The sequence below is a fragment of the Falco peregrinus genome, chromosome 1 (genome assembly GCF_023634155.1).
Source record: "Falco peregrinus isolate bFalPer1 chromosome 1, bFalPer1.pri, whole genome shotgun sequence".
Classification (NCBI taxonomy): Eukaryota; Metazoa; Chordata; class Aves; order Falconiformes; family Falconidae; genus Falco; species Falco peregrinus.
In genome coordinates this window covers 26,485,956-26,509,189 of record NC_073721.1, presented here as the reverse complement: position 1 = coordinate 26,509,189, position 23,234 = coordinate 26,485,956, and the positions used below count along the sequence as shown (strand labels likewise).

Here is a 23,234-nt window from a genome sequence, read left to right as displayed (position 1 = left end):
TAAGTGAGATACCCCTATACCTCTCTCAGAAAAACAGAAAAAACAGGGAAAGTTTGACAGAAATAGAGAAAATATCCCCTCTTCACCTGGATAATATATTTGAAACTGGCTACACTTTCCAGGTACCCGAATACAGCTTGACAATTGAACTACACAGAAAATATATTGGTTACTTTTATTCTTCTCAATTTCTCTATGTAGATGATACAAGCTTTCCTTAAGAGAATCAATTCCCTGCAAGAGTGCCAGTCAGTAAATATAGAAAAGACATTTCCACATATTTAATTCCTTTCATAGAAATGCAGTCCTAGAAGGAAATCTAAAATGCAAATGTAAAAGATGGGCTGTCTGAAGACTATGAGGAATGGAAGGAAAAAAACTCTTTTATTTTGAACACATAATAAAATCCAGCCTGCTTTCTCAGGGTTGTATATGCTATAAATTCAAAATATACCAGAAACAATTGCTAGAAGGAAGAGGGAAAAAAAGAAGTTAAGAGGAAAGATTCAAATACTAGACAAACAATTTTAGTTCTGGCATTTCCTAGCCTTTTAATGCTTGCTTTTACAACATAGAAAATGTTTGTTTAAGTAGTTTTGTGAATTTATGAAAGTAGAGATTCCATTATGTGGTATCCTGCAACATTCTCCAGCTCATCAGCAAGGAAGACACCTTGAGATGCACCATACAGATCTTGGCTGCCTAAGCTAATGTAGTAATTAATAGCAGTAATATGTACCAGCTTTGTGGGTAGACATGCGGTAGCAAGTCAGTCACTTTGTAAGTGGGTTCACTAATACTGGCTAACAGCAGGGGATTGGTAAGGTTTGGGAATCTTGGTTCTGAGTGGATGTCCTTAAAAGTGGACTCCACTGGCCTCCCCCTGGCTGGCTGCCATTCCTATCCACAGTGTTATAATGTAGTCTGTCCTTCCCTGGTTACCAGCCTGCTCACCAGCTCTTGATATTCTCATTTAGCACCAACCACTCACCACCTCGAGAAATTAGAAGACCTGTTAAAGGAAATTCAGGCAGAATCTGCCATTGACTGTAGACCAGGACTCGAGCAGTCATCTCTCTGAAGAAGCACTGACTTGTTAGCAGTGGCAGATGTGCAGGGACGGAAAAAACTCAGTGAAGACAGAGTTTGGCTGTTCTAGCTGCCTAGTAGAACCATATCACTTCTCAGCATGCACATTATCGACAGATTTCAATCCTCCAACTCTTAACTCAGCTTATTTAGATGTATTGTTGTAAGAACACCACAAAACACATCAATCCTTGACAGATTTCCCTAATAAATTTCAAATCCCTTTTTTACATTAAAGAGAAGACTAAAGCATTTCAAAGAAAACACAAAGAATTTCTTTGATACAAGGAAATAAAAGTTTTCCACGAAACATTAACTAGCTTCCCAGTATTTTTGATATAAAAGAATAAAAAGAATAGCTTTTACTAAACCCTCCTCAGCATTCAGTTTCAAGGATGAAATCGGTGGGGTGGGTAGTTGTGGCTCATTCATTAGTCACGTGGTCTAAATCTTACAGGATCACACCCCCAACAAAAGCAGCTCTGTGTGCTGATCCCCCTTGGTCCTACACCCTCCCATTCACCAGAGGAGCACGTTGTGCCAGGAGCAGCAGAAATGGGAATCCCTCAGACATCAAGGAGTAAGAAATGGTTCAGCCAGATGCATACCTGCTGGGGATGCCTCTCTGCCAGAAGTATTTTTATCCATATACATTCAGGACAGATGGTAGTTTAAACATTGTGTGATGGGACATTATAATGAATTTTATCTACAGAAATAATTAAATAATAATAAAAATTAACATAGCTATGAAGTAATTCTCTTACCTGCAAGGCATATGTATTAGACCCTCAGGCAGCCATAAAGTCATATTACTCTCTCCTTTATTCTAGATTTTCCCATACTTTTAATTCCTCAAATTTCTCATCATTCTAATGAAAAACCACACAGAAATTGATTTCAGAAGCTACATTCATAACCAATGCCCAAGTACAGCCTGTACGTATAACTCTGCAAGACTGAGTTGAATAATGACAATGTTTTTTTGTGAGTATAAACCTACTGCACTGTGAAACTGTGCTCATACCACTGCAAACATAAATTATCAAATGAAATGATCATTTTCTCTTGGTGTGGCAACGAATTGTGTGTTTTATTTTGGTTTGGGTTTTTTTTTTTTTCCTTCTCTTTCAGAACAACCATTTTTCTGACTTTCTGGACAAAAAAACTGGTTTTACAACAATCAGTATGCTGGCAGTCCCAATTTTGCAGGGTAAAGAGGTGCTTGCCGTTGTGATGGCACTCAACAAATTAAATGCCCCTGAGTTCTCAAAAGAGGATGAAGAGGTAATAACCTCAAATGTCATAAAACAGTATAGTTGTTAGTTTAACAAGTAGCTTCAGTGAATCTACCTCTTGATTCGATACTTTTGCCTTATTTTTGCTCTTTGTCATTTTTAGGTCTTTAAAAAATACTTAAATTTTATATCTTTGGTCCTACGAAACCATCATACAACATATCTCTACAATATTGAATCCAGAAGAAGTCAGGTATAGAATAATTTGTTAATGATAATACTTTGCTTTTGTGTGAAAACATTGTTATTCCCACTATTCTATATTCTTGCAAGCTTTTTGAAGTAAGGATATCATCTCTTTAATTTTGTTATTTGGTAACAGTAATGCACTTTATAATTTTATTCTGGAATGCCTAGGATTCATATGTTCATGTTTTCTTACTGTTATGAACATTTACCCTCTTTCTCTTTTCTTGTAAATAGATGCTTTTGTGGTCTGCCAACAAAGTATTTGAAGAGCTAACAGATATAGAACGGCAGTTTCACAAAGCACTGTACACTATTCGCATGTGTTTGAATTGTGAAAGATACTCTGTTGGTCTGCTGGACATGACAAAAGAGAAGGTAACAATCATTTTGCCTACTTGCTAGAAACGTGCTACTCCTAACATTAAGTTATAAAACCCATCCTTCTAATTTATTTGTTCTGTGTATTTCTAGTGCATGTCTCTCCAAGACGCAAAGTCGCTACGCTGGCTAACCCTTTGGGATAATTTATCTAAAATCTAACCATGATGTAAAAATTACATGTGAAATACAAGCATGGCAAAGAATACAACAATAAACATAAATACAAAAATAAACATAAAATTTTCATATTAATAATTCCATGTCAGAAAGGGTACAGGAGAAAAGTGAAGGTCTAATTATTGCTTTATAAATACCTGCCTTCAAAAAGAACAATTAAGCTGTACAACCACCCAAGATAATCTTCAGATTAGCCTGCAATTTATTGGCAAATGTTCCTTGCCTGGAATGTATTTAACAGTATTTTCTTAATATTGTCTGAAATGTGATCATAGTATAGCTATGGAGAAGGAAAAATAAAATTGCTATCCACAGATGTCATGTTATCTATGAACGCAGAAATGTCTTTTTTTTTTTCCTTTTGCTAAACCCTGCATATCATCTTCTCAGGAATTCTATGATGAGTGGCCAATCCGGCTGGGGGAGGCAGAGCCTTACAAAGGCCCCAAGACACCAGATGGACGAGTGAGGACATTAATTTTTCTTTTTATTTATTTTAATTTTGACACTGAGGTTGTACCAGTCACCTACATGTTTTTCTCTTTTTATTTAGGAAGTCAACTTTTATAAGATTATTGACTATATTTTACATGGAAAAGAAGAAATCAAAGTCATTCCGTGAGTATTCACTGGCAGCCTGCAAATGTGTGGTAATTAGATATATTGCTGGGATAGAACAGTAACATGTCTGTATCGCAGAAATAATTTAATTTTCTTCTGTCTCTAAAGGTCTCCTCCAGCAGATCACTGGTGTCTTATCAGTGGATTGCCAACATATGTAGCTGAAAATGGCTTTGTAAGTTCATAGCAGAAGCAAAAACTAAGTTTTACTTCATGCAGTTCATACATGCATTCTTCTGACTTAACAAAAAAAAACCCCAGACCTCCCCATGGCCAAAAACCTATACAAAAATGCCATGCTCTTCCAGTGTCATTGGTTCCCAGTGAAATTATGTGCATCAGTAGTATGTATGGAGACAAGCTCTCAGCACAAATGGCCAAAATAGGAAAATTTTCGTGATTGTGGTGACATCGGAGGAATAATGTCTGCATCTGATGTCACTTTTCCAGGTGTGCCAAGTCTCACACCAAAATGTCAAAGTAAGAAAATAATCATAAACAGAGTTTCAAAATTTTCTTTTTCCTATCTCTTCTTGTGTAGACAATACACGTAATTCAAAATTGTGACATATGACAGTTATGTGGCACTTTCAAAAGTAGTAAGGATAGAGCCATTTGTACTCAGTTATTTTTCTACAAACACCCATGCCGTTTTAAACTGGAAGTGATTTGCTTAACCATTATGCCTATGCACTGTGAGACATCATGCATGAGGGACTTTGCTACAAGCATTAAAAAATTGTCTGTTAGAATAATTAGAATAACATCTAATTTAATAGGAACAGGTTTAATTTCTGTAACTAGCTAGGGTGCTCACTGTCATTAGCTTAGAAAATAAACATGCCTTTTTAAAATATCAGGCCATCTTGGTGTGCATTATGATCCATTTGAACCATCTCTCCTTTTGTGTTGCAGATTTGTAACATGATGAATGCACGAGCAGATGAATATTTCTCATTTCAGGTAATTCCAGTAATGTTAATAATTATAGACATTGCAGAAAATATGCTAATGCTTTCCACCGATTAGTTATACAGTTGATTACATAAATAATTTCCCCTTTTTCTGTGATGCACAGGTCTTAGTGTAACATTGCCTATAACAACTGCTGTATTACTACTTTCAAAGAAATATACATTTCCTGTTCTTTGCCTTCCCTACAGAAAGGACCAGTGGATGAGACTGGATGGGTTATCAAAAATGTCCTGTCATTGCCTATTGTCAACAAAAAAGAAGAAATTGTGGGAGTTGCAACATTTTACAATAGGAAAGATGGAAAACCTTTTGACGAGTATGATGAACAGATTATTGAAGTAAGCTTAATACAATTAGAGGCTTGAAGAAGCCATACGGTCTTAATAAAAATATTATTGTAAAAATTAATTTTAAAATGTCTAAAAATTTCCAAATAGGCTATATTAACATCTAAACAAATTTCCATTTTCACTATAAAGTTAAGAATCAGAAATTTTATTTCCCTTTAAAATCTGAAAATTTATGAGCGATCATTTACATTCTAATAATGAACAAAAGTCAGATATCATTTTAGTTTTAATCATTTGACTTTCTAGTGCTGGTCACCATCTCCTAATTAGCAGTGGGTAAGCAGGTATGGTGTGCTGCTTGCCAATGGTTATTGTGCCTGTGATCATGGGAGTTCCCAGAGTGTTCTTGATCACAGGCACTTGGGCAAGACAAGACACTACACAGTGTATCCAAATCCACCCAGCTAACTTAAGCTTTATAAGCCTCAAGGTCCTGTATACAAAATGGGAATATGGCCCCTGAATTACTAAATTGAGAAAACATCATTAAAAGCTGTGACGTGCTAAGAGAATCTGTTGATGGAAAGTAAAGGCCTCTAGCAAGTACAGTTACACTTTGCTTTTCAAAGGGCACTACCAGAAACTGGAGTTTAAGAAAAGTAAGTTCAAATTGTCAGTGTAATTTTTTTGTGATGGTGTCATCTCTGCTTTGCTTGGCTTTGTTCCAGACTCTCACACAGTTCCTGGGGTGGTCTGTTTTAAATACTGACACTTATGACAAAATGAATAAGCTTGAAAACAGGAAAGACATTGCTCAGGAAATGCTTATGTACCAGACAAAGGCCACCCCTTCTGAAGTTGAATCTATACTGGTAAGTTTCTGTTCACAGTTACAAAATTAAAGTAGGAAATTAGCTACACAAAAACTGAATTTCTTACTCATTTTCATTTCTAGAAATACAAGGAGAAATTAAATGTAAATAGTATAGAAGAATGTGATCAAAAGGATCTTATCAGGATTTTGGTAAGTTGTTAAACTGAAAATTCTGGTGGCATGTTTGTATCAGTTAGTAATGTGTCCTCATTACAGAAGAAGTACTGTATAGCCAAATCCTGATTTATACGAGTGATTTTAGCTATCAGTTCCACAAGCTAGATGGAGTTCATCTAACAGTCTTTAACCTCTTTGGTTCTTCTATGTGCAGACCACACTGTTACCGACAGGGAAACATTCTGTTCAAAATTTGTGTCAACAGACTTGGATAGTCAGAGTTATACAGAAAAGTTTATATGAATTAACATTTAAAGTGTTTAACTTGTTTAAATATCCATGGGCACTGTGCTATACCTATATCTGAGTTTATTTAATTTTGAAAATAAAAGAAGGGACATAGATGTAAGGTCACTTTCATTCTGAGTAAGAGAACACATGTAGGAGTGTCCAGTGGGACTAAGCGACTTTCAGACTGACTTTCCTGCATTTCCTTAGGCAAAGAAATTCAAAGACAGCGATCAGTGACTTCACAGTGACAAACCTGCATGTGACCTAATTGGTTAAAACTCTGCTCTTATTAAAACAAAAGAGTCATTTCTTTTCCAGACTGTGCAGTCCTCTGGCTGCCTTGGTATTTCAATCTAGAAAGGGAATGCCTTTATGGAGGAAAACTCCTGCTTCTGCCTGCTAAGTGCACTTCATTTTTTCTTGTGGAACAGTTCTGGAGCACATGCACTGGCTTACTTTATCTGAAACAAAACTCAAAGATGTGCTCCAGGAAAACACTGAATGAACTCTCACTGTCAATGGATCAAAACGGAGCTAGGCTGAAGAAAAAAGGTCAAATACAAACAAATCTATTGACCTCCAGCACCAACCACTTCACATACTTCCTCCTATTACACCACATTTGGTAATGTAGACATAGCCACAGAGAAAAGATTTCATTCAGCTATTTTTAGTTACATACATGTGCATGCTGGAATGCAATGGTGTTAAGGTTTTACTGGCTCCCACAAAACAGGTGCTCACACAGCTTACAAGTGGTGAAACAAAATAAAACAAAAAAATCAACAGACTGTGTGCAGCTTCACATACCTTTCAAAGTAAATTTAATTTACCTGCATAAAGAATTGCAAAAATTAGTAGATAAATATTACAAAATCTCTCTGCTGGTAGAGCAATAAGTTATTATTATTATGGTACAGGCTCCAAATGTAAAAATATAATACTGGTATGAATTTTTAAATCTCCAAAAAGCAATTAAAATTATTTCTATCAACATTGTGGAGTCACAAATTCAAAGGTCTCATATCTTCTGCACTGCCAAGGCTACATGCAAATGCTTTATCCTATTATAAGACCTGGAATCCCAGATAGCTAATGGGATAAAGCAGGTGTTTCTACATCTGATGACTCACAAAGTAACGGGTTTTAAAACACCACTGCTCCAAGTTTCCTTGTCCTTGACCTCAGATTAGAGTAGATATAAAGGAAAATCCCAGGGATAAAGAAATACCTTTGCATGGATATTCAACCTTATTTGTTGAAAAACATGCATACATTTAGCCATTCCTTTTCCTTATCTGTAAAATGGAGAAAAATTTATAGGCTAGTATGGAGGATGGGAATCATTGTGCTCATATAATCTATTTTTTGTGTGGTATCAGACTTCCCTGAATTAATTCTTGTTTGGATTGGGGTGCATTCTTTAAAATATAATACTGCTGTCCCTAGACTTTGGGATACACAGATGAATAGTGTTACACAACAGTTCACTAGTACTGCTAGTGAATTCCAACTGCTATTACCAGTTAGGCTATTCAATGTAAATCTATATAATGTACACAAACTAGGCAATTTAAATGTAATACAAAGCTTCTTAACTTTTGTATCCCCTGTATTTTAGAATTTAGTACATGTTTTATGGAGGTTCTTCAGTAGAAGGAAGAGCTGGCCTAAGCTCTGTATCTGCCTGTTAGAGAGAGGAAAATTCCTGAATGGTCTTCTAATGAAATTTAGTACATGGGGAAAAGACTATGCACTTATACAGTCCACTACTTCTGGAACGATCCCTCATCTTCATCAGGACTGTTCAGAATAGACTGTTGTAAACTACAGAAAGACAATTACTAGGACAGAATCACCACCAACTACAGCCCTAGAAAGTAAATGACTCTAAGGAATTTAAAGCAAGCCATATTAACCATGAACACATGCTCTGCACATGTAACTATTGTCACAATTTTTACTCTATGGATATACTGAGATCATTCAAGAGCCAAGCAGTTGGGAATCTACAGCAGACAAATAAGAACACAAATAAGATTTGTGAATTTTTACATCTGATCTTGTAGGATTATCCAGTCCACTTTCCATGTGCCAAATCATCCTTATATTAAGTGTATATAGGCTATCACAGACAAAGACAGATTGTCACAGGACACAAGGTAAGACAGACTAATTTTGAGAGTTGGCTGTGGAGCAGAAATAAACCACCAACACTCCAAAGGGGAAAAATGTACAGGAATCTTTACTTGCCTAGTTTCTCCAGGACAAGACAAGGCTCTGGGTAGGTAGGCACGCAAGCAAGCCTTCTGTTATTGACTGTTGTCATACTTTATTCTACCATAAAAGGAAAAAAATGTTTTGTTCTAGACAGGTTGGTTTTGGTCACTATATTAATCGCTATTCATAAGATCCAAAAGAGAGGAACACTTAACAAGACTAATTTTGGTTGTGAAAAAGATGAACTCAGTCTTGGGACCAGGCTAAAAGGAGAATCAGAGGATTTTATACCAGGAAGGAGAAATTCGAAGGTCTGAGATTTCTGAACTAAGAAAATGTTGAGATGGTCACAATAGACTGTATTCAGAATAGGAAGAAACACTGTCTGGCCAAGACTTTACTTATCCTCTTTGAGAAGAACACCAGCAGTATCATGACTGTGTTTCATAACTTAATACTCATTAGTTTGTACTGAAACCTGAGGCCTTTGAAGATATAGTAGGCATACTGTCCTTTGGCAATGTTTCTACTGAAGTCAGAGAATAAAATAAGGAAGTTTTCCCAACTTTGCTCTTGCTAGAAAACCCCTTATGTTTTTGACTTTTCCTAACAGAAAGAAGAATTACCTGATCCAAAAGATTTAGAACTGTATGAATTCCGCTTCAGTGACTTTCCCGTTACAGAGCATGGCCTAATAACTTGTGGAATACGACTGTTCTTCGAGATAAATGTTGTTGAAAAGTTCAAAGTCCCAGCTGAGGTCTGATTTATTTTGTTTTGTTTATATTTGTTTTAAGCTAGAAGAAAAATAGCTGACTATAGGCACTTTAATACAGAAGTAGGCAGTACCATTAGTGGTACGGATAACGATCTTCCATTCTTAATTAAAAATTTGCATATTTGTCATAAAGACTTAAAAATAATCCTGCAATTGTATGAACTATGAAAGGAATTAAATCAACATGCATTTACATAAGAAAAATTTGCTGTTTCCATATTTAATTCAATGAAAAGCAATTATTTTCATAGGACTTGCACATTAGTACAGTAATTTCATAGTATATTCCAGTAATTTCATAGGAATTCCATCATCTTGTTTCAATTAACAGCACAATCTTAATCACTTTTGTTCATAATAGGTCCTTACAAGATGGATGTACACAGTCAGGAAGGGTTATCGAGATATCACTTACCATAACTGGCGACACGGATTCAATGTGGGACAAACAATGTTTACTCTGCTGATGGTAAGGTTGCTAGTATTAACCTTACATTCATTATTTAGTTTTCCTTTCAATTCCAACTGGAAGGTACACACTCAGAACTGTGTTTTCTTTTACAGACAGGCAAAATAAAGAAATACTATACTGATCTAGAAGCCTTCGCTATGGTTGCTGCTGCTTTCTGCCATGACATTGATCACAGAGGGACCAACAACTTGTATCAAATGAAGTAAGTATAAATGCTCAAATATATGGAAATGTAGTATTTTTAGTGGCAAAAGAAAAAAAAATGTCAAAACTTGCAAAAACATAAAGTAGGTATTCCATATTCACCTGACATGAATAAACATTTATGCTACAGAAGATTTCTGCCTCAGAGCATTTGTCATGGCAGCTGAAACACAAAGGCAAAATGCAAAAGCAGAACCTTACAAGGATCTCCTGGAGCTGCAGTTCATTTTTAAGACAGATTAAGCTCTAGCAACAGAGCCTCATGCACATGAGGCCACAAAGAAATGAGGAAAAGTAAATTAAAATCCCTGACTGGATTACTTTTTTTCAAGACAGGGCATAAGCACTTTTCTGGAGAGGGATTCAGGATGTGGCACAGACAAGGGCTAGTTTAGAGGGACACAGGATTTAAAATGCATCCTTTTTCTGTTTTCTGCCATCTGATCTGAGTAGCTCAGTTGTGTCCCCTCCCCGACTCAGTTTACTGAGTGACGTAGGTCCTTTCCTGAGGTGTAATCTCATGTTATACAGGATTCTGAGCTAAAGTGCTTGAGTTCTGCCACTGGCTCCACATGCCAGTAAGTTACACATCATGAGGCTAAGCCTTGCAATTCATATTCCTTTTTGTTCTGAGAAAACATTATAAAGGATTTGTGTTTTTCGCTTGTTATGAAAACATATTAATTAGTAGATGCTTGTTATAAAACAATTTTGATTTTTTTAAAATACCTTTTTATTACAACATTACATACCATGTTGAGATCCACTCTTCTCCTGAAGAGTGAAATATCTAACATTTAGTCTTTTAAAGTGAACTGTTAGGGCTTGTTTCTATGTGCTAGCAGGAGAACACGGGTTTCTCAGAATGTCACATGTACCAGAAGATTATAACCATAATTTTCTGAGTACAGTTTCCCACCAACTGTATCTCCAGTATGATTCATCCTCCTCCTCTGACCCTGGATACACTCATCCTGGGAGAGGTGTTTGAGTCTGCATGCTAGAGCAGTGATGCGAGGGGATTTTCTGATTATTCTCAGGGATTCTCCACATGACGTAGGAGAGCATGAGAGATGCTGATTCTTATTCAGTGGACTGCCTCTCATCCAAATAAGTTTAAGGGGGGGGTTAAATCCTCCTACTGTGGTCTTCCCTAGCTGAAAGCCCTCTATGTGAGGTCATATGCAGTAAAGCTATTTATAAAGGTTATCAGGCTTTACCACGACAGTCCTAATCACAAGTCAGAAAATACAAGTAGCATGTGGCAATCTGCCTTGGGTTATCTAAGGAACGGAGTTATTAGCCAAGGGAAGAAAGGAGGAAAATACACTTCCAAACATGCAGAACCACCTGGAGCCTAGGTAGACAGGACACTTGTCCACTTGTTCCACTACCAAAGTCTGACACAGAATTTCCTCTGGTTGATGCTTAGCGCAGTGTCAGAGGGATGCTTTATGCTCTGTGATAAGCCTGAACACACCTGAGCTGTCAGGACTTGCACAGTCCAAAAAACAATGATTTTGAGGGAAGGAAGGAGCCCAAGGGCATTAGAGGAATTAAACTCTAATATCCTGCTACTTTAGACTTAACTTACTTATAGTAAGTTAGAATCACAAGGGACATGGCCCACAGGCATTACAGACAGTCAAGTTCAAAAGCCATGCCACGGAATAAATACTAAAAGATGGATAAAAGCTACTTTTAAGGTACACTGAAAGTGGGTAGATTAAATCACCAGCAAAACTGAACATGCAAGAGAAAACGGAGGCCTATTTTAAAAAACAGTTTTTTAGTTTTGAGGGATCTAACCATACCATTGACTTTAGTGGGCACTGAACACCCAGTGCTCTCCAATTTCCATCATTACTCAGTCACAAGAGTGAAGGCAAGCAAGTATTTTCATTTGCTCTGCATCATACCAAGTTAAGACATATAGATTAAACTAGTGAACATGCAGATCTGAAGCATTTTATTCCTAAAAATCTGAATCCTGAATCAAAAATATTGCCTCCAAAATACTATAAATAATTTCTTCTTTTTCAACAGGTCAGCTGCTCCGCTGGCAAAACTTCATGGCTCTTCCATTTTAGAAAGGCATCATCTAGAGTACAGCAAAACCCTACTGCAAGATGAGGTACGTCTGCCTGAACCTTCTGCTCACATTACTCAACAGTTAAGATCCAATTAAGCTATGATGTTCCAAATTGCACTGTCTCATTCATTCCTCTAGGTCCAGATTCAGAAATTATGCAAAAATTAGGAAGTCTTAAGCTAAATTCTTATGCATTGCCCTCTTTTAGAGAAATATCGGGAATTATGCCAGAAATAGACTCAAGATAAAAAAGCTTTTCCTCTAGGCCTCACTCACATTCCTTAGGTTTTTCTTTAAATTGCATGAAACAGATGATGCTGAAACCAAAGCAGCAAATACAATACATACATAGAAAATATTGTAATTAAACTGCTGCCCTGGTTCACGAGGCCCGAGTTCAGCTGCTGGCGCTGGCAGCTAAGGAACAAAGGGATGGAGCTGCTTATGGAGGGCCCGCTCACCCCCAGGCCGGATCCCATACGCACACCTTACCTTGCTAAGGCAGAGAAGTCAGTATCAAGAGGCTCTGCTGCAGCTCCCATTACTGATTTTCCCTGAATTAGGCAGCTGCCCTTTCCCAGCAGCCATAGAGGTGAGGCTCCCCACCACTATCCCCTCAGGCTACACCAGACGGCAGCAACGCAGCCCGCCCGGGCCCTCTGCCCCACAGAGCCCTGCTCCTCCGGTGGGGATCGGCTGCCCTTCCCTCTGTGGCGCCTGGCTCTGTCCTGGCTACGAGGGAAGAGACTATTTACAGCTCTTTACTACGTATTTTCCAGGGAAATATGGAGATTTACCAGGCAAGGCTTGAAGACATGCCCCCACCATCCCACCTGTTCACAGCAGCGTGGCCAGGCCCCCACTTCCACCCTAATTTTTCCATTTTTGATCCCTATGGTGGTGCTATTTCCTGACCCCGTGAGGCCACAGAATAAATCTTTACACTAACCAGTAGCACAATGATCACAAAAAAACCCCAGAAGATTTATGACTGAAAATCCCCCCCCCCCAACAAAACCCCCTTTCCCTTACTGATGGCAATGTACTTTTTCAGCTGTTCAATGCTGGGCACTAAGTGCTGCCCCTGGCTAGAGCAGCGGCCAGGCCCTCCGTGGGCTCTCAGCAGCAGCATGGCTGTGCCCCGCGCTCCCACAGGTATTGGGAAGGAAGGTAGGAAATCCAGAAAACTTAGGAAAATGCTGCCTGTGACACTCTCATTCCCTTTGTCTGAGGAAAAGGACATTACACTCACTGTAGCCTCCCAATAGCACTGCAGGCAATCTTACTGACTGGGGTTAACAGGAAGAAAAGGTCTCTACTGCGAAGCTTTAAAAAGTGGAGGAAAACTAGGTTTATGGAATGTGAACTGCAACGGAATTATGAAGAACTGCCATTTCTTTGCTATTTACGTGGAATACAGGTGGTTTTCTTTGGTTTTAATTTAGATATGGCAATAGCAGGGCTCGCAGCTGCATGAGTGGCTGTGGGTGTCGTTATTTGTGCGGTCCCCGGGCAGCACCCGAGACCCGCCGCCCGTTCACAGTTACTGAGCCGTCCATTAGGCGTGAGTAAGGGCCGTCTTTACCAACTGAGTAATTTTCTGTTTGCACTGTATTTTAATTTAGGGACTTTAGTCAGCCAATTTCGTTACACTGTTCTATAAGACAACCTGTATAGAACAAACCAAAGACAGCGTTAGAAAAGCAACTGAATTTGCAAACTTTCCATCTTGCAGAGTTTAAACATCTTCCAGAACCTAAACAAGCGCCAGTTTGAAACTGTTCTACACTTATTCGAAGTTGCAATAATAGCAACTGACCTGGCTTTGTATTTCAAGTAAGTATTACATTCTGTATAACTTCCTACTGAAAAAAATGTCTACATTCTATAGAATTTTAACTGTAGTTTGTAGCTGTTTATATGCAGAGCACAAAGCTGTATTTAAAATTGTTATTAAATCTAATTCATGTAAAAACCCAAGACATTCTTAGATTCATTATAAGCTTTCAAATTAGAGAACAAATAAATCTATGAGCAAACACTACATTTCAGAAGTGTGGATTCTCTAGCCTAATTGTAAGGTTGTGTGCATGTGTGATTTAGCATACCATACTACAATTACTCACACTCAGCAAGAGTATGCTTATGACATGGAAATTAAAATCCTGGTTTAAAAACAAAACTGCAGACATCAACTGACCCCAGGGCTAAATATGCCAAAGACTCCAAATATCAAATCATCCACCCTGTTCTTAAGTTACTGATTTAATGTGCTTTTATAATCGTTTTTTTCCTTAAAGATATATGGAGCCTTTGTTTCAGTCCGGATGTCTTATGGCTGAGACAATTTAAAGTGAGAAGATAGGACACAATTCAGTAAATTGTTCAACAGCAGTTATTAAATTTTAGTAAACAGTAATTCCATTATTTCATTCATCCTAAATGCAAATCAGAAGATTTATTAAGCAATTGCAAATTGCAAGACACATTTATATTTTTGAAATTTCTCCTCAGTCAGGTCTTAGTGCTTTTTTGGATTTTTGAGGGGAGGGATTGGAAGAACATTTATTAGTATTTGCTTTGCTTTTGTCGATTTCTTATGTTACACGAAGTAACAAACATGGAATATTAAAGAAATAAGAATGACACCTCAGACAGTTTAACACAAATTGTTAGGAAACAGGTTATTTGTTTCTTTGTCAGGAATTCTGGCATAACACTTTACATGTCAGTGGTATTTAGCAAAATCTAAACATGCTAGGGTACCTGAAAAGTTTGAGTTCAACAGGAAGGTGTCACTTTGATACTACCATGTCTAGGATGCTACTTTGGAAAAGCATAAATACCAGAAATAAAGTTTTCTATCTCACTTTGTTCACTAATACACGGTTTATTGGTATGCTTCAACAGGAAAAGAACTATGTTTCAAAAGATTGTGGATGCAATTGAAAAAATGGAAACAGAAGAGGAGGCAATTAAATATATATCTATTGACCCAACCAAAAAAGAAGTCATCATGTAAGTGGTTAATATTTTACTCTTTATTCAGTAAACCAGATTTTGAAAGAATTTGGGCACCTAAATGAGTAAATTAAGACTTGGTGTTATTATCCAATTATGAGCATAACCATGATTTTAAATTAGAAATAGGTGTCTACAATCTTCTCAAAATGTGCAAAATCTACATCTGTCTGTATCTTAGGTATCTAAACTACTTAAAAAAATTAGATATTTTTTTTCTCTATCATCATCCTAACTATACTCCTGTTCTGTGTTTTCAAAGGGCTATGATGATGACTGGATGTGACCTGTCTGCAATAACCAAGCCTTGGGAAGTGCAAAGTAAGGTAGGTACTTTTTGCATATATAATATTACTATCTGTTTTACTGCCTATTTGGTGCATGATCATTTAAAAAAAAATACTTAGTTATCAGTTGATAGATATTTAAGTATCTGCACCTGTGTTTCTAGAAAACCACCTCTGTTTTTCTGTCACTGTAAGGGTTCCATGATGCCTCTCCCCAACCACTCTACAGCTGTTCCACACTTCTCTACTTGTCCTTCAGCTAAAACTGGCATTCCTGATTCTGCCAGTTGCCCTAGCTACCCCTAAATATCACTCGGATATTATTGTGCTATCCAACTTTTGCTATTTTTCAGCTGTTTTTAAGGTACAGATTTAACAACACTATAATTTGAATTATGTCCATTCCATTCTGTAGATCTTGGTGCCATTGCAAAGTAGCTTAAACATGCTAAAAATAAATTTTGTAATACAGTGTGATACTGCTTTCTGTGTAAGCACTTCAAGTGCTCCAGTACTTATTGATCATCACACTGAAGCTCGTTGCTTAGCTTTACAGGAATAGGTTTTAACAATGCATAATCAAAATACAACAAGATGCTTGTGGAGCCTTCTAAGTAATACACATTACAGTCACTAGAAGATTGTTATGTTACTAATATTGTCTTGTTCCTGTTGACTATAATCTATCATTTACTCAGCATGCACCAGAATATTGGTAGAGCTATTTTGCTGGAAAAAGTCTTAAGTACACCAGAGAGCGTCTAATTTTTGAAAGAAGTGCTTGACTACCTCTGCAGGGATTATAGAGTGGAATTCTATTGTGTTTGACCGAGACTCTCTATTTCTGGAGAAGTTTTTAAACTAGTCAGAGATAACGCAGCTAACAAGAAATAAGTCCTGTCTTTGTGGAAGGGAAGTTAGTAGTAATAGTGAAGTATTTAACAGTAATATGCCAGTTCTTGGTTAGTCAACATTTTAACATTTTCTTGAAAGCCTTGTTCTTTATTTATTTAAATTTACTGCTTTCTGCTGACACTTCCACTGAATTGTGATCGCTCAGGTTGCCCTCATGGTTGCAAATGAATTCTGGGAGCAAGGTGACCTGGAACGAACTGTGCTACAGCAACAACCAATTGTAAGTACTAAATAATTTAACTGTGTTAAGCAGCATTAACTGTTACTAAAACACTGAATAGATAATGGTTCACGATACTTGCTAGATCATTATACCAAAAAGCATGATATCTACATAATTTAAATTATTGCTATTCTATTCTAGCCTATGATGGACAGAAACAAAGGAGATGAACTACCTAAGCTCCAAGTTGGTTTCATAGATTTTGTGTGTACATTTGTGTACAAGGTAAGAATAATTTTTATTGTTTTCCTGCTGCAGCAGTTCTGATGGCACAATTAGTGACAAACTGTTGTAGTTAAAAAATTCTAGACAGCAGCAGGACTCCTGGTTACAGGGTAAACAATCACCACAGTTTCTCAATCTTTTGTTACATAGAATTGTTCCCGCAAAACAAATTCAAGAGATGTGAAGCATATTCATAAAAAGTGATGATCTCAGTGAAACTTGAGGGCACTGAGGTTTTGTAACTACTTTGAAAGACTGAGTTAGAAAGCCCAGTCTGATTCTTCACAGTCCCATTTAATTTAAGTATATAACATGTGGATGGCTACAGAAAGTAGTTAATAGCACAGCAAGGGGAATAGGAAACTTCAAATATTATGGAAATATAGATATTCTGTATCTTCCGTAAGGCACTGAAATCCCAACATTATTAATCCCTGTCTAGCTTTTAACATTATCCCAAAACGTCATGCAGAAAAGTAACATCTTCAGATACATCCTCATCTGCTTGGAACATACTATAGGATACTAGACTTTATTATATCCTGATAATCATATGATAAATACCATGTATCATAGTTATAATTGTATTATATGAACCAGACTATCAAATGTGGGAATTAGGAAGATACTGAAATGTGCAGTATACAATCCAGACTTTTTCTAACTGACTATGTGCACGAAAGGGCGTTATCATCCCAATACGGTATTACCAATAATATCCCACCACTGCATGGCCAAGAACATGCTTTCAAAATGTGCACCAGCAGGTACTTACACTATTTCTTTGAAAATTTTTTGTTTTCTACAGAAAACCGATACCAGAGATGGAACAAGTACTTGAAAACAATGTGAAATCAAATAAAAATAATTCATCTAGCATGCATACTGAATTCATTTAATAGAAAAATGAAAGTTAATGTTTTCTCTGCAAAGCAACAGTATTTCCACAAATTCAGACTTTACAAACCGTTGTTTACAAATTTCTAATTTACTAATTTAATTGTTTGTATAGGAATTCTCAAGGTTTCACAAGGAAATTACACCTATGTTTGATGGTCTTCAAAACAACAGGGTGGAATGGAAAACACGAGCTGATGAATATGAAGAGAAGATGAAAATTATTGAGGAACAAAAGAAAAAGGAAGAAGAAGCAGCTGCCAAAAAAGGTTAAGTAACTTCTAAGGTTTTCATTTATATGTATTTGTAAGGCAGTCAAGATATTTTTTCTCAAATTCACACATGCAGTGTACTTGTGTGCACTCTATTAAACTTCATACTAATGAGTGAGTATACTAATGAGTATTTGAGTTCTGAATTAGCTTTATCTTTAATTGGAAGAGGAGCAACCCTTTAGAGATTATACAAATCCAGTATACTGGCTTCATTATCTAAACTGCAGAATTTTAGAATATGTGACCATCACAAAAGTGAAGGGAATGTAAAATTTCTTTTGTCTTAAGACTTGAAACTGAGTGTAATTAAATACTTCTTTATCTGTGAATGCTGCGATCACCTCAAATACTAGGCATGTATCCAAATTATGTGTAGCATCAGCTCCAAATGTATTCAGGTGCTTTGTTTAAGTTTAAAATGAAAAGCATAAGGAAAAGAGATGGGAATGGATAATGTACATTTGGAACACAAAGAAGCAGTGCAAATCCTCAGTTCTCTTCCAAGTTTAAGATAAAGCTTTTGACTCTAGATCCCTACCATTAGTTTCTTGGCTGAAATATACTCTCTTGTATTACAAATTTGACACTAATCTTCCTAAGACAGCCCAAGTCCTAAAATTCTAAAAATCTAAGTTCTGCATATGATAACCTGGAAAAGAATCTGCTTTTATACAATCTGAGAACCTATCACTCAAGTGTAAGAGTGAAATAAGTCAGTTACTTTTATTCCATATTGCATGTGGAACAGCAGGTCAACAGCTCTGCCAGTCAGCTGAGATGACTGAAAAAGTTCAGAGATTAAAACAGAAACATGTGGCTGATTGCTACAGAATGATTTATTATCACATAGTTTGAAGAAAAAAAGTTAGTTTAAGCGTGTGTTTCACACCTTTAAAAGACAGAACAGTACTGAATAATTTATTTGTTAATCTGTGTCTATGCGAAATAGGTGAGTATTCTTCACATTTCACACAAGAGAGGCTACTCAAGGCCACCCATCAAGTTACTGTCAGTGTGAAGTGGCACTAGAGAGTTATTGGCTCCTAAAGTAAATGATACTAAGCCAAAAAAAGAAAAGTTGTAAATGGTTAAAAAAGTACCATTAAATTACATGACTTAATCAAAGCAGATTTTTGAAAGACTTATTTAATAAAATGAGTCAAGTATTATTACTGTAATAAAATTACAAGAAATATTTTGGCCTGCTCACACTGTGATACCATTTACACACACTTTCAAAGAAATTACGCTCACCTCATTGTCTCCCAAATTTACTTTTAAAAACAGTGTTTTTACAATTAATCATATAATCTTATTTATTTAAGATCAATTTATTTCTGAGAACTAGCTGGTTGTAAGCATGAACAAGGTACTCTTTCCTTACACTGGAATGTAAGCATCTGAACTTCTCAGAAATACCAGCGAAACAAAACAAAACAACTGGGGACCTACACACAGACCTCCTTATATATTTTGCTTTCTTGTGGGACAGTTTAGTTACTAAAGTCAGATCCTATGCCCTTAAGCATAAGGTTCTTAAATAAAAATTAAATTATACATTTAGGAAAAGTCAGGTATTTCTGCTCCTACTTGAAGTTAGGACCAATTGACATCATTGATATTTTGGAATCACTTAGTCACTGACTTAAGGAAAGGAGTATTTTCCCACAAGGAACCTTAAACAGGCAAGCACGGACAGACTGATTTGCAGGAGCTAAGGATCCAACCTTTGCATATCATAATTGGTATCACAAAATGTAAGGGAAATACTTTGCATCTTTTAAAACATGCACTGGAATGAGGCCATGAACATCTGTGAAGAACAAATCTGATACTGTCAAATCAAGGCCATGTAAACGTATGGGTTTGTTAAGTCAGTTCATACAAACAATAATTTGACACATGATGAACAACAGGGGTTTCTCTAGATCTCAGTGATCTGACTACTCTTAGCCATTCAGTAGACAGAAAATAAAATTAAATTAAAAAAAACATATTTGCTGAACCACTACAGTGGAAAGTTCAGAACAGAAACTAAAACAGAATACAGTATTCAACTGAGAAAATAAAATACATAGTTAGTACATAGTGTTGATTATATCCCAAATTACAGAGGGTAGGACACTGATTATGTGACATGTTTCAATGCAGGTGGAAAGGGTCGAAAATGACCTAGTAACATGGTGATCCACAGCTTTCAAATGTAAGTTTTAATTCTAATATTAGTATCTTACCTTAAATGAACCTGGAAACGCAATTTATTACAATGAAAGAATCTTAACTATGACCAATGAGCATCTGTGGAATCATTTGAGAGAGACAGTAACAGACTCAGTAGCTATAAGATTACAAACATAAAAGGCGTCTCTCTTAATTGGTCATTACAAAGGGATTCATGTAGGGTTGGATAAACGTTTATACACTTAGGTCAAATTAAAGTTTTTGTATCATCTGCTTCAAAAATAGATTCACAGATTATATATGTAAGATCCAAGAGTTTATTTCTTTTGCATGCCTTGCATACCTCAGTTTCGTATGTGTGGGACAGAGTTATAAATATATTTAACTACTGAAACTTTCCAGTAAGAGTGGTTCAGTGTGTGTTTGGTCCTTTGAGAAATGCTGGTATCAACTGCTACAGTATATACACATATGTATATATAACATGTGCTATTGTTTCATATTCCATTTTCCCAGACATGTGTAATGAAAACATCCCATGTGTAATGAAAACACATCCAATTTTCAGAAGGTCAAACACACATAACATGCATATGACAGACGCAACACCATTTAAACAAGAGATTAGAGCCACTAAAATTAACAGAAAATACTCACTTTAGTTCCCTTCTCTGTTTTTTAGCTGAAGATGCAGCTGGAGGTGGTGGTGGTGGTGGAAGTGGAGAGGATGGAAAATCCAAAACATGTATACTTTTGTAATTCTTTGTCTCAGACTGATTCTGCTACAGAAAAGACATCTAGAAAGAACTTCAATGAGCCCCAGTGGATTTCTGCTTTGCATAGAATAGTATAGATTGATCTCTTAACAATCCTCTTAAACTCTTGCCATTTGTTGGAAATAATTTTTAATGGAGTAAACAGTTACAATTAAAAACTGGAAAATTAAAAGAAAAAATAATGGTGCAAAATGAGTTAAATGCGCTATAGTTATTTTTTCATGTCACTCCATTTATATACAAGTATTTTTATTAAAATATGTAACTTCTGCACACTGTTCAGGAAAAATATAAATAATTTTGACAGTTCGTATGTGAAATTACTGAATGAAATCTAACATGTACAATTCAAAAAAATTGCTACTTTCGTAACTTGTATATTTAGATTTTTATATTATGTGTATTTCATTAATCTGGGATTGTGTCCTTTTCCTTCATTCTCAATACTATATAAAGTTCTAGAGTAAACATCTCTTTCACTTTAGGAATGCTCAACACAATTCCCTGGCTCATACCTATAGAAAGAAGGCCAAGGGTACCCAGTACTTTTTCAAAACTACCAAGGATAAATATGAATTGTAGCCATTGCTCAGAGAAACCACTCTTTTGCCCATATGCAAATAGCTCTGCCCACAGTTCCCAAACTGACCAACTTTTAATGTAAAAATTGAAAAAGGCAGACCATAAACATCATACTTTGGGTACAAGAGTTTACTAAGATACCTATACCATATCTCTAGAGCAGGATCTATATTCAAAGGCATTTAAAAGGCTCACATACTCCCAATGCACATTTTTTTAAAAATGCAGTAAATGAAAGTGTCTGAAAACCAATGAACTGGCACCAATTTAATCTTGGGAGGGAGAGGACAGCAGAAGTAAAGCAAATCAGAATTCACATTATCTCCCTTTCTACAAACAAGAGGACAGACGGCACACAAATTAGCTCTTCGTAAACAACAATCTCCCTACCAAAGCCTTCAGTTCTTGATGAATGGCAGAGTCCACTCCATATCTTCCACTCAGGTCTCACGAAGCCAGCTCCTTCTGCAGATGAAGGAACAAAAATGGGTAGTTATATTATGCACAGATCTGAGCATTCACTGGAACCAGTTCCAAATCTAAAAGGAAATAGACATCAAATGCAATTCCTGCAACAAACAAGTCTGACATGGAGACTCAATCCTGCCACCTTTTTTCACCCCTTCAAGAAAGCAGACCCAATCTTTTTTTTTTTTTTCTCAAAACGGCCCTTAGCATCCACAGAGAAGGGAGAATGACAGAACAATCTGCCATATCACATACCTTTCTAAGAATGCTCTATGAACACAGATACTGTGTACAACTATCACCCAAAATTAAAGGAATACACAAAAAGAATCTCACTTATATTCCTTATTTATAAATGGACCAAATATTTTATGCAAACTTAGTTGACATAAAACTAGGTATCATGTATTATTTTCTGTATTAAATGCAGATACTAAAATCTATTTCAAGGTTGTATGATCATGTAATTTTATTCAAACTGTATTAAATGATGTATTTAATATGTATAGTGTACCTTTTTATAACTGTATTTAAAGACCCAAAGAGGACCTAGTTATCCAGAACGAATACTTAATATACAACTCTTGAACAATAAATATAGAAACACGTTTGACAAAAGCCCTTTTGGGCAAGTTGCATACATGTAAGCAGATTGCTGCAGATTAGATTTGACTCTCAACCAAGCCTGCAAGATGACAGAGAATTAACCTTTAAATCCACCTTCTTACCTAAAGAAGCCTTCATGCAAGGCTATGTTTATTTCTTACTCAAGGACACCCTAAATATGTCCTTGTACTGTCATCTATTATGCAAGTACAACTGTTTAAAATGTAATTATGTTAAGTAATACTTGTAAATAGAGTTCTCAACTTATTCATACAATGCATGTAAAATGTTCATAAATACAACCATCTCTGCTGTTACATTTCCCACATCAAATACTTATTATAAATACTTTCTATAAATGTATCTACAGTGAAAAGTACTTATAAAAATATACAGCATCAACTTTTCTCAGATTAACATGAACATTTAACTCAGAAAAAGGCTGTCCTTTATATCCAAAGTAATTTTCATACAACAAAGAAAAGAACCACTATTAACTATTCTTGTGCCGACTGTTTCTCTGGAAACATGAACTAAAGAATGTTTCAAGTTGTGTTGGAACTTGAAGAGGAAGATGAATCCAGTAAGTTTCTCAAGCAATATACATTATTTACTTGTATATTTAGGATTACACTTTAAAGAAGGATTAACGTTCAATCAATGTTAAGGAGGTCAGAAACCACAGACAACATAAAAGTCACATGTACATC

General features: G+C 36.2%; 1 protein-coding gene across 2 annotated transcripts in view; it reads left to right on the top strand.

Annotated features, from left to right (window-relative positions):
• Window positions 1-22,146, top strand: part of PDE6C (phosphodiesterase 6C) — a 31,313-nt gene extending 9,167 nt beyond the window's left edge. The window contains exons 2-23 of one of the 2 annotated variants that reach the window (XM_027788843.2): window positions 2,224-2,376; window positions 2,491-2,580; window positions 2,811-2,951; window positions 3,525-3,599; window positions 3,688-3,752; window positions 3,864-3,930; window positions 4,671-4,718; window positions 4,919-5,068; window positions 5,749-5,892; window positions 5,976-6,044; window positions 9,136-9,282; window positions 9,662-9,769; window positions 9,865-9,974; window positions 12,023-12,110; window positions 13,804-13,904; window positions 14,979-15,086; window positions 15,352-15,415; window positions 16,437-16,511; window positions 16,656-16,739; window positions 17,752-17,905; window positions 20,063-20,114; window positions 20,775-22,146. In XM_027788843.2, the coding sequence (XP_027644644.1) occupies window positions 2,224-2,376; window positions 2,491-2,580; window positions 2,811-2,951; window positions 3,525-3,599; window positions 3,688-3,752; window positions 3,864-3,930; window positions 4,671-4,718; window positions 4,919-5,068; window positions 5,749-5,892; window positions 5,976-6,044; window positions 9,136-9,282; window positions 9,662-9,769; window positions 9,865-9,974; window positions 12,023-12,110; window positions 13,804-13,904; window positions 14,979-15,086; window positions 15,352-15,415; window positions 16,437-16,511; window positions 16,656-16,739; window positions 17,752-17,905; window positions 20,063-20,082 (2,061 nt within the window). In that variant the 3' untranslated portion in view covers window positions 20,083-20,114; window positions 20,775-22,146. The remainder of the gene's footprint in view (window positions 1-2,223; window positions 2,377-2,490; window positions 2,581-2,810; window positions 2,952-3,524; window positions 3,600-3,687; window positions 3,753-3,863; window positions 3,931-4,670; window positions 4,719-4,918; window positions 5,069-5,748; window positions 5,893-5,975; window positions 6,045-9,135; window positions 9,283-9,661; window positions 9,770-9,864; window positions 9,975-12,022; window positions 12,111-13,803; window positions 13,905-14,978; window positions 15,087-15,351; window positions 15,416-16,436; window positions 16,512-16,655; window positions 16,740-17,751; window positions 17,906-20,062; window positions 20,115-20,774) is intronic. The other variant, XM_005238928.4, reaches the window with a different exon arrangement.
• Window positions 22,147-23,234: the final 1,088 nt, after the last annotated feature.